Source organism: Arachis duranensis, chromosome 10 (assembly GCF_000817695.3).
Source record: "Arachis duranensis cultivar V14167 chromosome 10, aradu.V14167.gnm2.J7QH, whole genome shotgun sequence".
Classification (NCBI taxonomy): domain Eukaryota; kingdom Viridiplantae; phylum Streptophyta; class Magnoliopsida; order Fabales; family Fabaceae; genus Arachis; species Arachis duranensis.
The window spans coordinates 100,153,833-100,170,401 of record NC_029781.3 but is presented as its reverse complement, the minus strand read 5'-3'; the positions used below and the strand labels follow the sequence as shown (position 1 = coordinate 100,170,401).

Below are 16,569 nucleotides of genomic sequence, written 5' to 3'. Positions count from 1 at the left end.
TAAGATTTGCTTTGAGTTAGTGATTCTAGTCCTTCCAAAACCACAAATAATGAAGTTGTTTTTTTCCTACATTGGTCCATAAAAAAATACTAATATGCTAATCATGATTTCATGACCCTTGGTCCTCCAATAACCATTCCAACTAGTACACTTTTTTTTTTCTTAGTCTTCCCACTTATTCTTAATTTGGTCCGCAAACATTATCAAAGGAAACTATCATAAGTAGCATTAATATGCAATTACAATTCCTTAATGCACAAGAAGGTTAGAAGCTTGGTGTTTGCATTTTTTCTTTGACCTAATATTACATCAACTCATAAGATCTAGTACTCATTATTTGAATTATGTTAAAAATGATAAAATAAAATAAAATAAAACAAAATATTTATTCATCTAACCAAGATAAAGTAATAAGTTGGTACATTATCTAACAAAAATAATTAAAATAAAGCTTTTTTTTTGTTTTTGTTTTTGTTTGTGTGCAAATTCTATTGGAAATAACCCATGAAATTAGGAGGAAAATTTTTCTTTAAAATAAAATAAACAAAAAGTACTCTATATTTTTGCTCATTTAATTTGTACAGTGTATAAGACTCAACAACACTTTGCTATTGCTTTACACAAGAACCTGTCCCTCAAAATGTTGAAACTTATGTAATTATTTATCTTCATGATTCTTGTGAAAAGCATAGCCAATAAGCCACCTTGAATAACATAACATGGTACAAATTTGCAATTTTCATTTAGTTGGAGGACTATGAACAAAAATCAAGTGGCAATAATCATGTGCTTCTCATCAGTGGTTCATCTTGCAATTGTAAACATTCCTGAGGATTAGAATAAAAATAATCTTCTTCTTTTGGTCTTTCTGGGATTACAACTCTTCTTTTTTGGCTTCCCATTCTATTAGCATGAACTTTCTTAACAACATCTGAAAATTCATCCCAGCTTAATGAGCCATTGTTGTATTGATCTATCAGCCGCACCAAAATCTTCCTATCTAGTTGTATAGTCTTTTTGAAACCTAGGAATCTGAAATTAAAAGCACCAAGTAAAATAATATATTATTATAAAAATTTTAAATATTATATTATGTGCCATCATGGTTCCAACAAAATATAATTATTTTGACACTAATAAGAAAAATTATAAAAAACAAAAGCACTGGACAAGAGTTTATTAGAGAGTAGTTGTATTATGCTTATTTTATTAGTAAAATGCACTCATCATAATACTGCAATAATACACAAAAACTGAAATGCTTGATTACTTGTTAAGCTGTTCAATCATGAATTCCATTTATATATAATATCTAATAAGATTCTTCAAAAGTGAAAACCTTGCTGTCACACTTAAGAATAATTAAGATCATTTATATAGTTTTAGAGACAAATGAAATCCAAACATTGATGTGGTGAATAATAATATATAATAATAATAATAAATTAATAATACCTTCTATGGCCTTCAACAACTTTAGCCATGTTACCATCATATGTTGGAATAAATATGTCACTCTCCAGTGACACAAGATAATCCAATGCAGCCATTTGTGATGAGTGGTTTTGGAAATACATCAAATCTGAAGGTTCCAACAGAGTTTCCTTCCTTACCTGTTTGTTTTGCATTTCAACACAAATATATAAATCACAAATTTACATATGAATATACAAAATGACCATTTGAACAAAATCATAAGAAATAAACTAGTTTCTCAATATTTGAAAGTAACAAATTTATCTTTAGAAAAGACTAATCTGTCACTCTTTTTGAATTACAAAACACATAAATTTGTTATTTTAAAATCTTGAAAACAAGTTTGTCCATTGATTTCATTTTGGTTCTTTGTACTTACCACATTAGGAAAAGCTGAAAGCAAATTTTGCATCCTTCTCCTTCCACCATATATTTCTCCAGCAGCAATATAAACTTGATAAGTTTGATCTATGCCTAGTGCTGTCAATATCAGAGCTATTTCCTCTGGTGTCAAAGGGCATAAACCATCTTGTCTCTTAAGCTCAGAATTAATCACTTTTTCCTTCCACCATGGATAAGCATATCTAATAACAAAACAATTTTGCATTAGAAGAAACAAAAAAAAACACATTCAATGATTCCAACAAAAAATGGAAAATAGATCCTTTGCCACATTAATACATCATTTTTGTTCTGTAGTGATAGTCGTTTTGACTCTTTTAGATATAGTAATTTATGAATATATCAAAAGTTATCGAAACGACTATCAGTATAGAACGGAGAGTGAGATTTGAGATTACCTCATTCTTGTGAGTTCCTCCACCTCTTTGGAGTCACATCCATGAGTGCATCCAGAAAAGGCTAACATGTCCATCTCATATCTAAGATGAAGCACAAGAAATGGCCCTCTTGACCTCAAAATGCTAACAATTCTTCTACCAAGTTCCTCTATCTGGGAAGTAAACCTCAATGCCTGGAAATTTACCCTGCAACGAAGCCTCTGAATCTCCGGTGGTAGTCCGTTATTCGCGAGCCGGGCATCGGTACGATTTAGGTGCAAAACCTTGTGTTTCCTCAACAGAGGAAGGATCTGTGATCAAAGCAATTAGGAGAATTGGTTGAATTAACTGATGAATGAGAAAAATAAATTAAATTTAAAAAGGAAAAATCATGTGAACCATGTGAATACCTGTTTTTCATAGTAAGATATACCAGACCAACTGACTGGTGGCAATGAATGAAATAATCCCAATTTTACCCTTCTCTTGAGTCTAGGTGGTAGTTGCTTCAATATTCTAACCTCATCTCTCAGTGATGCAATGAAATTATCTATATCAAATATGTCTTGGAACTCACTGCCACATCAAGGGAACAGAGTTGATGATGAAACTTCAATAATTAATAACATAAAATACAATAAAATAAAATGTTTTTTTTTTCTTTTATAAGAATGATAAATGTGCAAACCTTGGATCAGCCCAGAAAGATGTTTTATCCAGTTCTGGAACTATGAGAGTTGCATTCAAATGTCTAGCAATAGCAACCATGTCACATATCTGCACAAGAAAGATATATAACCAAACTCTTTTAATATAATACTAATAATAAATCAATAATTTCCAACAAATGTTAATGTAATTTAACATTGGCATTACTCACTGCTGCTCTCATTTGATTGAGCCCTCCATTGCAAGAAACCACAAGATAACCATTGTTCTTATAAATCCCTGATATCAACAATGTACCAACCAATTAGTAAATTAAGAAAATTGTTAATACCAATAACCATCATATGACAAAGTTGAAGAACTTACTTTTGGGAGGGAGAACAATAGCCCTATTATGTGGAAGAACAAAAGGCTTTTCTACTATGGCCTGAGAAGATGAATCTGAAGGATGGTGATTGAAACAATAATAAGGCATACCCTTCAAGAACCTTGGACCCCATAATTCACCAATTGACATAATCTGAACCACACTGGTCCAAATTAACACAGTGGTTATGGCACGAGCCATCCACACCTTAATCCTACTAGACCTTATAACCAATCTCTTATTATTATTGGATTTGATTACACCTTCATCTCCAGAACCCAAAACATTGAACCCTATCACCTCCATTTCCTCACTCTCATGATCATGCTCCTTTCCCCACCTCAGCATCATTCAAATTCTCTCTAATTGGTCAATTAACTCTTCAATTCAATCAAAGCCTTAAGAAATTAGAAGTTTAGAACTATGAATTATGAAATACTATACTATATACTATTTATATATAATAAATAAGAACCTTGGACTTAGTGATGCATAATAAATTCCCAGAATAAACACCAAAACCAATACTGAGGAAAGTTTGGATCTTACAACATAGAAAAAATAAATGCTAATTAAACAAAAATCTTTGACCTCCTATCATATCATGAAATTCACATATGCGGGTAACACCTTGGAACCATAAAAACACTAGATGAAGTTTTCAGTGCTCGTGAAACGCTAAGCTATGTTGGCAATGTAGCTTTCATTAGTTGCAGTGAAGGAGCAATGCAACTGCATAAGCGTGGAGAATTGGAGATTGAGACTAACTCTCAAGAGTTTTCAATGGCATTGTGTTGAACTCAATTAGAGAGAAAGGAAACAAGAAACGTAGTGTTTGTTAGCAAATTCTGCTTGAAACAGCAATAGCAATGGCGGTGGGAAATGTTTTTTTGTTTTTCTCCGGTGAGAATTTTCCGATGAGATCCCGGTGAGGGTTGCCGGAGAAGGTTGTTGACGGCGGCAATGGTGAGAATAGAGAATAGAAGCAGAAAGAAAGAAAGAGAGAGTTAATATATATATGTAAGAAAATGAAAAGAAAATAATAAGAAAAAATGAAAAGGGTATATAATCAAGGCGGTAGCAAAGGCTGCAATTTTTTTTTTCCTTTCTTAAGAGAGAGTGAGTGAGTGACAAAGATGGGTCCACAGGACCCACTTTTTAACTGTAACAACAGTGTAACAAACCCAACTTTTATTTTTATTTATTAAATTTCTTTGTTAATTATTTTTTATATAATAGATGAAATGGTGTAATACGTTGATATGAATTAAAATTGGTATATTTCACAAGTGTGATGTATAATATAAATCGTTACTTACGATTTGCATAATAAAACAAATCGTTATTCACGATTTCATAAATCACAATTTTTTTAATTAAAAAATTAAAATCGTGACTTACGATTTCTTATTTTTGTTTTGTCTTATCTGAAATCGTAACTCACGATTTCTGTTAACTTTTTTAATTTTTTGTCTTATTTAAAATAGTTACTCACGATTTCTTTTTATCCCATATCACTGTATTACACCAAAACATCATAATATTAATAAAAAACACCAATAACAACATAATATAAAAAAAAAATTAGCCAAATTTCTACTCCATTTTACTATTTTATTTTAGGGTAAAACACTCTAATAAGCCAAGGAGAATGAAATTTTACACAAATAAGCCAAATGAAAAATTGGTTCATGAATCCACCAACGCACATTACTATATAGTTCGAATAAAGTTCATTCGAACTCTATTCACACATAATTCGAATTATGCACAAACATGCACACACACTAATTCGAATCATGTTGATTCGAATTACACTCACACACGCTGCACATAGTAATTCGAATTGAATAGATTCGAATTACTCATGATTTAATTATGTCCATTTTTTTATTAAAAATTTAATAATTGATTAAAAAATCAATAATTTAAAAATTAAAAAATATATATTTTATTTCATGCATTAAAAAAAAGCTAACAAAATATTTTACTCTATACGAAATAATTTTAAAAAATGGCTTAAAAGATATTAGGAATACTATAAAAATTTGTAATGTCCTAATAACTAAGGACATTAAAGAAATACTCTACATAGTCAATAATAATTTAGAAATTAAAAAAATATAGTTATAACCAGTATTTACCTAAATTACTAGAATATTACAAACTTTTATAGTACTCCTAACATTTTTTAAGCCATTTTTTAAATTGTTTTGTATAGAAAATGGCTTAAAATGGCTTAAAATGTACTTTATTCTAGGTAAAATAATTTAAAAAATAACTTAAAAAAATGTTAGGAGTACTATACAAATTTTTAACGTCCTAATGACTTAGGACATTAAAAAAATACTCTACATAGTCAATACTAATTTAGAAATTAAAAAAAATATAGTTACAACCAATATTTACCTAAATTACTAGGACATTACAAATTTTTATAGTACTCCTAACATTTTTTTAAGCTATTTTTTAAAATTGTTTTGCCTAGAATAAAGGGCATTTTTAAGCCATTTTCTATGCAAAATAATTTTAAAAAAATTGCTTAAAAAATGTTAGGAGTACTATGAAAGTTTGTAATATTTTACTAATTTAGGTAAATATTGGTTATAACTATATTTTTTTTTAATTTCTAAATTATTATTGACTATGTAGAGTATTTCTTTAACATTTCGTATAGAGTAAAATATTTTGTTAGCTTTTTTTTAATGCATGAAATAAAATATATATTTTTTAATTTTTAAATTATTGATTTTTTTAATCAATTATTAAATTTTTAATAAAAAAATGGACATAATTAAATCATGAGTAATTCGAATCTATTCAATTCGAATTACTATGTGCAGCGTGTGTGAGTGTAATTTGAATCAACATGATTCGAATTAGTGTGTGTACACGTTTGTTCATAATTCGAATCAACATGATTCGAATTATTTGTGAATAGAGTTCGAATGAACATGATTCGAACTATATAGTAATGTGCGTTTGGTGGATTCATAAACCAATTTTTCATTTGGCTTATTTGTGTAAAATTTTATTCTCCTTGGCTTATTATAGTGTTTTACCCTTTATTTTATTTACCCTTGGCTTTTTAAATATTTTTTTATTTTCATATTATTTCTTATTTTAATAAGATAAAAATTCACCTACACTTATTTTTATGTAAAATTGATAAACGAAAATAATTATAATTTGACTAAATTATTATTTAACTTTTTATCGATTATTAATTTTACATAAAAATTATTATACTAAATTAAAATTAATTTTTTGATCAATAAACTAACCACCAAATTAAGTAATTAATTCAAATTGGTTAATTTTAAGCTACATTTGAATGCTGATTATGAAACAAAATTATAGAGATAGAGGATAGAGAAATTGGTTTAGTTGCATACTATGAAGTAGAAAGTATAGATATTTTGCTGAGTTATTGGGTTTAAGTGTTTGATATATTTTGGATATAATATTTATTGACACTTATCCGACGTGCATATCTGTTGTGTTTTATTATGTCTTAATAAAAAATAAAGAATTTTTTTCAGGATATACTTGGACATAATTAAATACAATCACGTGTTTAGCGTGTGTTCAGTCTTATTATTAACATGCATTCTTAAAATAAATTTAAAAATAGTATATATTATTTATTTTATATTTTATATATATGTATATTTCTATGTCTTATAAAATTTTAAAATTTATATGTCAATTTATCTTATATTGTATCATATCCTGTGTCTGTATCGTTCTTCATAGATTGCAAAGATACGAATCTTATATATTTTTAAAGTAGAAATACAAAATATTTGTGTTTGCTTCTTTGTCTATGTATGTTTTCTATTTTTATATTTTTATATTTTTATATCATAGACTATAGTATCCACATGTTAATTTTAATATGAACAAAAATCACTACAGGTAGTAAATATCTGAAACAATATCTTATAAAAATCACATGAAATTTCAATTTTTGTTCATGATCATTTTTATATTAGATATATTGCTTTTTAACAAGAAATTTTGACAATCAATTCCCGATCTTTTAGAATATTAGACAAATAAGCTGAAATTTATTCACTGTGTCTCCCATGTGAAATAGCATAAATGTACTTCTAGAAGATTTTTATCAAGGGTGCATTTTGGAAATGAATGTATTTTTAATTTATTCAAATAAAAACTCTTCATTGTAACTTGTAAGAGCACTTTTGATAAATAATATAACAAGTATTCTGTAAGTGTTTATTGAGTCTTAATTCTTAAACTTTAATACACTTTAATTTTGATAACTTTGATGCGTCATTAGAGACAGTCATTTTGAATAAGAAAAGGTAATTATTTCTTCTTATTTTTTATATAATTTATAATTATTAGAAATGAAAATAAATAATTGTATATACTTCTGGATACATTAAGTATTATACTATTAATACACACGAGAATTCTCCTATTAGTTCACAATCTTTAAGGCTCCATTTGTTTTTAAAAATAGGACAAAACAAAATATTAAAAATAATACATAAAAAACAGACACACAAAATTTAATATTTTTATATTTATTTAATAATAAAATAGAATAAATTATAAAAATTAATTTATTTTTATTTTTTTAATAAAAAAATATGAAAAAAATATAATAATAAAAAATATAATTATAAAAGATTAACAAGAATAATAAAAGAAAAAAAAATAAACTGTGTCCTTTGTTAGTGTTTCTGTATCCTTCCTGTCAGAATGAACACAAAATACATTAATTCAGTGTCTTTAAATATAATATCTCTTTATTTATATCTCATCTGCCAAACACAATTTTGTGTCTCAGTATCTCATCCTTATAAATAGAATTGCACACGGATCGGATCGAATCAGATATAGCCTAAAATTCTATCCGATCTGCACTGCACTCATCGTATCGGATCGGATACGATATCCGCATTTTTTCAGATCAGATCCAATCCGATCCGATTCGCATACTTGCGGATGTGGATCGGATCAGATATCGGGTATATCCGCATAATTCAAAAAATAACTATTTTGAGATTTTATTTGGCTATTTTTACAAAAAAAAATATCCATAAAATTTATTTTTCACCTGTTTAAGTCTATTTACTCCTAAAATATTATCAATAAAAGTTCTCTTCAATAATTAAAAAAAATAATAACACAAGATTTAAGTTTAATTATTCTAAGTTGAAGTACAACATAAAAAATTAAAAACAAGATATCATAAAATTCATAAAACAACACACTAAAATTCATATCACATTAGGGTTTACTTTCTTAAACTATACTATTTATATAAGACGTGCGGATATGTGGATTTGCGGATCGAATCTGCGGATATCACTACTAAATCTGCAATCCAATCCTACCATAGTGCGGATCAGATCTGATCCGATCCGATGACTCTGCGGATCGGATAATATTCGCAAAATTCGGATCGAATGCAGATAATTACCGTAAATATGCGGATATTATCCGATCCATGTGCAGCGCTACCTATAAACCAATTGCAGCCTAAATGTTTTGAATTGTTTTTTCATATTCTTTTAGAATTTGATGTTGTTATTCTTTCTTCATGTTTTTCTGTAAACTTATATATTCTTTGACTTAGTAATTCTGTAATTAAGGTAGCTAGTCACTAGTCTATGTCTTTTAATGTTAGTTGCTCACTCTTTGGTAGCACTTTTTCTTTCTTTCGTTGAAATAGTTGCTTTAGATTTAATTTGATTTGACTATGTTAATCCTGTATATGTATTAAAGAGTAATTTCCAAATCAATTTCTAAAAAAAATTTAGTCGGAAATTTTAATTTTTAATAAATTTTAATGATTAAAGTATTTTTTATTTTTTATTTCATTAGATAAATCAATTTCCACACAAAATTCTTCATTATACACAAGGATTGATTTGAAAATGGTAAAAAAATGTAAGGACTTTCAGATCATTTTTAAATGACAATAAGATTAATTTGGTTAAACATATTAGTTTCTAACGCAAAAAGTTGACATAAGAATTAATTTTTCTAATAAAATAAACTGTTAGGGGTTAATTTAATAATTAAGATTTATTAAAAATTAAAGTATTTGACTAATAATTTTTTGGACCTGATTTGGAGTAACATCTTAAATTTAATGTCTAACCCATTTATTTTCTCTCTAAGAATTTATATTTTTTTATTTTTTTAATTATGGGATTTATCATGAAAGAAGTATAAAGAAAAAAAAAATTGACGGAAAAAAAAAATCAAATGAGTTATGAATACATGGTCCAACAAGATTTTACAGTGATCCACTAGTGGACTACTACCACTAGCTGAGATAAGGTCTTAAATCTTAATTATGATGATCAAACTCTATTAATTGAAATAATTGGGGGTTTAGCTATTCATAATCCACTTGTTTGTTGATATTAAAATTGATAAGGATGGATTGAATAACAACATTTTAGTAATTGAGCACACCATTTACCTAAAGAATTGATATCTTGCTTTCGGTACTAAGGTGAGGTGAAAATGAAATACATTCATGCTTAAAGGGTTATTTTCAGCATCCTAATTATATTTAATTGTGTCATTTTTTATGATAAACATTGAGTAACTGTTACAGATATAATTATGAGAAAGTATAAATAAATAATGTATATTGTGAATAACGTAAATAACAGTTTTAAAAAAAGGTAAAATTTAAATTAAAATTTAAATTTTTAATTAATTAAATAATTATTAATAAATTTTAAAATTTAAAAAATTAGAATTAGTACCTAAATATATTTACATTACGAATGGTTATTCCTAATTTTATTATAATTATGGTTCTGATGTCCGCGCCAATTTCTCTCATCTCCACAACCATTATTCACGTCATTACTGAAAACAACCGATGAGATTCAGAAGAACACTATCGTTTCCATCTCCACTGCACCAGTTTTTTTCCCAACTCCTTTTAGTGCTGCTGTTGTTCACCCAATCAGCCCCCTCACTGGCATCGATCTCTCCAACATAACTTCAAACACCATTGTCGCTTTCGATTTTTTATTGCCGTTGCTCTTTTGACCATTAGTCTCGCTCATCGCCGTCGTTATTTTTATCTGTTTAAGTTTTTAGAAGGAATAACATTTCATGACATAGTATTAAAACCCTATATCCAAAATATTTAGTGTTCAATCTTTAGTAAATTCTAAAAAAATAAGACAAATAAAAAAAATCATATATAAAAGTTCAAACAAAATTAAAAGAGATTATTATCACTTAAAAAAATGTATTAGAGATATACTCATTTAGTGAGTAATATTTTTTTGGTATTTAACTTATGCTTGAATCAATATTAATCAATTTTAATATATTTCTAATAAAAGTTTTATGCCTTTAACATTCTCCTTTATTTGATTTATGTGTTGCTAAGATTAGAAAACATAATCCAAGCATTCTATTTATTGTCATATATATTATTATATTCTTTCAATATCATAGAAATATGTGATTGCATGATATTGGTAAAAAAATTACATCATAGCAATTAAAATCTTAAAAGTAACTTCTAAAATAGTGGTCAAAGAATTTCATATTCGAATAAATAAGTTTTTTAATAAATAAAATTAATAAACTAGTCATTAATATTTTTATATTTTAGAAATAACAATGCCTAATAAAATAAAAGATAAATTAATCCTTAATATTTTTTGCAAAATAAAAGATTAATACTTAACTTTTTTCTAAAAATATAGTTTATTAATAGACAAATTATAAGATATTTAAAAATTTAAAACACAAGATATCAATTTGCGATTTCACTTTATTAAGAACTAATTTATCTCTATATTTTATTTGCAATTATTTGTCCATTAATACAACAACAACAATAAAGCCTAACAACAACAATAAAACCTTGTCTTATTAGATGGGATCGGCTATATGGATCAAACGACGCTATTGAACTCTATTATGTATCATGTTTACAAAGAGACCGTTTACATGTAGATCTCATTTGACCACTTCATGGATGGACTTCCTAAGTCTTTCTCTGGCTTTCACCTTGTGCTCATCTTCCATCTCATCTACCCTCCTGATTGGGTGCTCTGTCGGTCTTCTTCTTACATGTCCAAACTACTTGAGACGCGATTCTACCATCTTTTTCATAATAAGTGCTACTCCAACTCTTTCTCTTATATCTTCGTTCTTTATGCTATCTAATCGCGTATGACCACTCATCCATCTCAACATCTTCATCGCTGCTACACTTAACTTAACTTATCTTCGTGCTCCCCTTTACCCGCCCAACACTCCGTACCATAAATCATAGCCGATCTTATAGCAGTGCGATAGAATTTACCTTTAATTTTTAAATGCACTTTTTTGTCGCATATAAAACCAGATGCACTCCGCCATTTTGACCAACCTGCTTGGATCCTATGATTTACATCATGTTCAATCTCTCCATTATCCTGTATGATGCACCCAAAATACTTAAAACTTTTAACTTTTCGTAAGATATTTTCTCTAATCTTCACCTATGTATTAGGGTTTTCCTTTCAGCGGCTGAACTTACATTCCATATATTCCGTCTTGTTATGGCTTATGCGTAGACCATACATTTCTAGAGCTTCTCTCCATAAATCCAACTTCTTATTTAGGTCTTTCCTTAACTCTCCCATAAGGACAATATCATCGGCAAAAAGCATGCACCATGGTATAGGTTCTTGGATATGCTCTGTGAGTACTTTCAAGACTAATGTGAAAAGTTATGAATTTAATGATGATTTCTAATGTAATCCTATACCAATAAGAAATTTCTCTGTCACACCACCTTGAGTCTTCACACTAGTTATAGCCCATCATACATGTCTTTAATTGCACGAACATATACTATTTGTATTCTCTTTCTTTCCAAAACCTTACCTAAGACATCTCTTGGCACCTTATCATATGCTTTTTCCAAATCAGTAAACATTATATGTAGATCTCTTTTATTACTATAATACCTCTCTATCATCCTTCTTAACAAGTATGTAGTTTCAATGGTGAATTTGTCTGGCATAAAACCAAATTAGTTCTCTGTTACTTGTGTCTGTTGTCTCAGCCTCTGTTCTATCACTCTTTTCTATAAATTCATGGTATAGCTCATGAGTTTGATTCCTCTATAATTTTCGCAACTTTGTATATCCCTTTTATTCTTGTAGATAGGTACTAATGTGCTATTTCTCCACTCATCTGACATTTTCTTTGACCTTAAAATCTCACTAAAAAGCTTGGCGAACCAACTAATGCCTTTCTCTCTAAGGCCCTTCCAAATTTCAATCAGAATATTATCGGGTCTTACTATCCTGCCATTTTTCATCCGCTTTAGAACCTCTTTTACCTCAAAGTCTCGAATCCTTTGATAGTTGTCGAAGTTTTGATCTTCTTCCCTCATGCATAACCGACCAAGACTCGGAAGAGTCTTTTGTCCTTCATTAAATAACTCGTAGAAGTAACTCTTCCACTTTTTTATTGATCTTCTCATCTTGAGCCAAAACCTCTCTGTTTTTATCTTTTATGCACTTAACTGATCCAAGTCTCTCGTTTTTCTTTCACGGCTCTTTGTGATTCTATATATACCTTTTTCTCCTTCCTTCGTACCTAAAGACAGGTAGAGACCCTCATATGCTCTTGTTCTTGCTTCACTTACAACCATTTTTGTCTTTTTCTTAGCCGCCTTATATATTTTTCAATTATCTATATTGCGACACAAAGACCACTCTTTAAAACACTCTTTTTTTGCCTTTATCTTTTCTTGTATACTTGTATTCTACCACCAGAACTCTTTGTCTCTTAGTCCTATCCCTCTAGATTCAACAAAACTTTCTTTTGCTATTCATCTAATAATTTCTGCCATCTCCCTCCATATCTCCTTCATGCTTCCATCCTCTTTCCACTTTGCCTCTTTTCCTACCCATCTTAGGAAGCTTCTTTATTCTTCACCTTTCATCCGCCACCACCTCGTCCTTAGATTCTTCGTATGATGTCTTTTCTTCATCTTTTGTTTAACCCGAAAATCCATAATGAGCATCCTATGTTGTGTTGTTAAACTCTCTCTCGAAATAATTTTACAATTAATATAAAATTTCCGGTCGACTCTACTCAACAAGAAGAAGTCGATTTGAGAGCTTGTCATGCCACTCCTATAGGTTATAAGATGTTCGTCTCTCTTTTTAAAATATGTATTTGTGATGAGAAGGTCAAAGGTTGAGGAAATGTCTAAAATAGTTTTACCTTCGGTATTGACCACCCTGAAACCATGGCCTCCGTGAATACTTTCATACCCAATCACTTCTCTTCTAACATGACCATTTAAATCTCCTTATAAAAAAATCTTATCTCCCAAAGGTATGTCTTGGACCAAACTCTATAGATCCTCCTAAAACCTTATCTTGTGTTGTTTGTCCAAACCCACTTGCGGTGCATAGACGCTAATCACATGAAAAGTACATATTCCACCACAAATTTGATAGAGATGATCCGATCACTCACCCTCTTAAGATCCACTACGTCCTTCTTCCATTACTATCCACGATAATATCTACCACATTCCTATTTTTCACCTTTCCTGTATACTAAAATTTGAACCTGGAGGTATCCAACTCCCTAACCTTCGCGCCAACCCATTTTACTTCTTGTAGGCACATGATGTTAATCTTCCTCCTTGTCATGGTATCCACCACCTCCATAGATTTTTCTGTTAGAGTGTCTATGTTTCATGTCCCAAATCTCAACCTTCTATCGCTATGACATTTACCTTTACTTTTTTCTTTTTGAACTAGCTTATTTATCTTTGTCCGTTCACGAAAACGCGAAAACCCTTACTCATTTAGCACTACACTTGGGTACCAATGTAGCGGCTCTTGCTCTTTTGACACTGTACGTGAGTCATACATCGCGTTGCTTTTGTATTGGGCAATGACCTAATTTTAGAACAATAACGTCTTTAATTCAAGGTTGCAAGAACCGGACCGGTCAATAAACCGGTGAGGTCATTAGTTCAATGGTTCACTGGTTCCATCGGGGTTCAACCGGGGTTGAACCGGTTTAATAAAATATTAAATAAAATTATTAAAAAACCTAAAAATAATTTTAAATATATAAATTCAATAATTTCTAACTTAATAAAATTTAAAATTTCACATAATAAGTTATCCATAACTCAATATTAGAGGTTCACAAACAATTTCAAACATCAAAGTTTATAACTAAAAAAAACGCACATAATAACAAACCCATAATGTTCTACATTCAAAAGAAACAATTACTAACAAGTTTTCAACTAATCAAAGGTGAAACTCATCAAAAAGCATAATTATCATTAAGTGTTCAAATATCTCTATCATAAACAGGTAATCCAAAGTCACCATCATCAGAAGTACCACCAAAAGAAGTTGTATTTGAAGAATCAGCAACATTAGGCAAATTCACATCAAATTCCACATTTCCTCCATCTAATAAAATAAAATAGAAAACCAAGAAAAAATTAAAGTTGTAACTTTACAACAGATATCTTTAGTAAATGAAACAAGTTTTGCTATTTCAATCACCTTTAGGATATGAAGGCATAGCATTATCCGTGTAAATTAAATTTTCAATGCCTTCGATGTCTCCATTAGTAAATTTAGGATCATCTTCATCTAGCATTACCCAAAAATCTACTGTGTTAATGCTTTGAACGTCAATTGGATCATAATTCTTCTTCTTGCGATGCATTCTAGATTGAAGGCGTAGATTATAAGTCACATAAACAATGTCACTTAGCCTTTGATGCTCTAATTGGTTCCTCCTCTTTGAATGGATTTGTTCAAAGAGGCTCCAGTTCCTCTCACATCTGGATGATGAAGATGTTTGATGAAGAAGACGAATTACCATTTTTTGCAAGTTAGGAGCACTTCCATCGTGTAGCCTCCACCATTCACCTACCAGGATATGAAAGTCAAACATCAATTCTCATTCAATATTTAAAAAAAAACCTTCAAAGTAACTTGAACATATAAATATAATAACTTACCAGGTTCAAGTCTCTTAATTGCTTTCAAAGCACTTTCCCTTCCAAAACTTCCTTTTCGATCTCAATACAACTGTATCTCTTGTATTGCAGCAACTTAGTCATCGCAAAGAGTTTGAATATCAAATAAATCAAGCAAAGACCTCAAGATATTTTCCTTCTCAACAAACCCCTCACTATAGAAGAAATCTGGATTCAAAAAGTATGCTGGTGCATGAAGGTCACGCTTCAAATTCTTATCCCACCGCATTTTCAAGATGCTTGTATAAGGTGTGTATGCAGATTTTCTATTTCTAAACATTGTCTTGATAGCAATTTTGACTCTTTGCATGCCCTCATACACGATACCCAGAGAAGGTTTCTCATTAGTATCAACAAGCCTCAATAACTTAATAAGAGGACTAACAAGCATAACAGTAGTAATACAGTCGTCCCAGAACTTACTATCCAAGATAATTGAGCTAACCATCTTCCCATTGACACTCTTGGATAATTTATGAGAAGTGAAATATTTGTCCACCACCAATGCTTGCAAGTGTTCCTTATGATCATATATACTTTTCAAAGTAATGAAAACAATAGCAAAACGTGTAACTCCTGGTTGAACAATTTCTTTCCAATCTTTTCTTTTTCTAAGCCATGACAAAAAAATCATATGATTGTAAACAAACACAATCACTTTTGAAGCACGAGAGGCAAAGTTAGCTATGTGAGGCATACTTGCTATGTCTTTCAAAATAAGATTGATGCAGTGAGCAGCACAAGGAGACCAAAAAATATTTGGATAGTTTTCATGAATGAGTTTTCCAGCAGATACATAATTCGCAGCATTATCAGTAACCACATGCACAATGTTACTAGACCCAACCCAATCAATAACCTCAGCAAACAATTTAAACAAGGTATCGGCAGTTTTTATCATATCAAAAGTATCAACAGACTTAACAAATGACATACTAGCATGACAATAAATAAGAAAATTAATTGACGTACGCTGCCTTTGATCAGTCCAGCCATCTGCCATCAGTGTACAACCAGTTCTTTTCCATGAGCTCCTATAGCCTTCAACAAGCAACTGACACTCCTTCTTAAGATCGGCAGCAAATGAACTCTCATTTCATCATATGAAAGTCCCTTGAAACCAGGTCCAATTGCAGCAACGCCGTCCAAGGCAGGTTGAAAGTAAGGCGATTGAATTGCATTGAATGGAATTCGTGCATCAATGATCCATCTTGCAAGCCCCAACTTAACCTTGT

General features: G+C 29.9%; 1 protein-coding gene across 1 annotated transcript; it reads right to left on the bottom strand.

Annotated features, from left to right (window-relative positions):
- Window positions 1-510: 510 nt before the first annotated feature.
- LOC107471381 (rhamnogalacturonan I rhamnosyltransferase 1) lies at window positions 511-4,314 on the bottom strand. Its single transcript, XM_016090840.3, has 8 exons — window positions 3,291-4,314; window positions 3,136-3,203; window positions 2,944-3,032; window positions 2,666-2,831; window positions 2,277-2,566; window positions 1,856-2,060; window positions 1,456-1,613; window positions 511-1,032 (listed from the first exon to the last, which is right to left on the bottom strand). Exons 1-8 carry the CDS (start codon window positions 3,640-3,642, stop codon window positions 783-785), a joined length of 1,578 nt encoding a protein of 525 aa, XP_015946326.1. The 5' UTR covers window positions 3,643-4,314; the 3' UTR covers window positions 511-782.
- Between the last annotated feature and the right edge of the window lie 12,255 nt (window positions 4,315-16,569).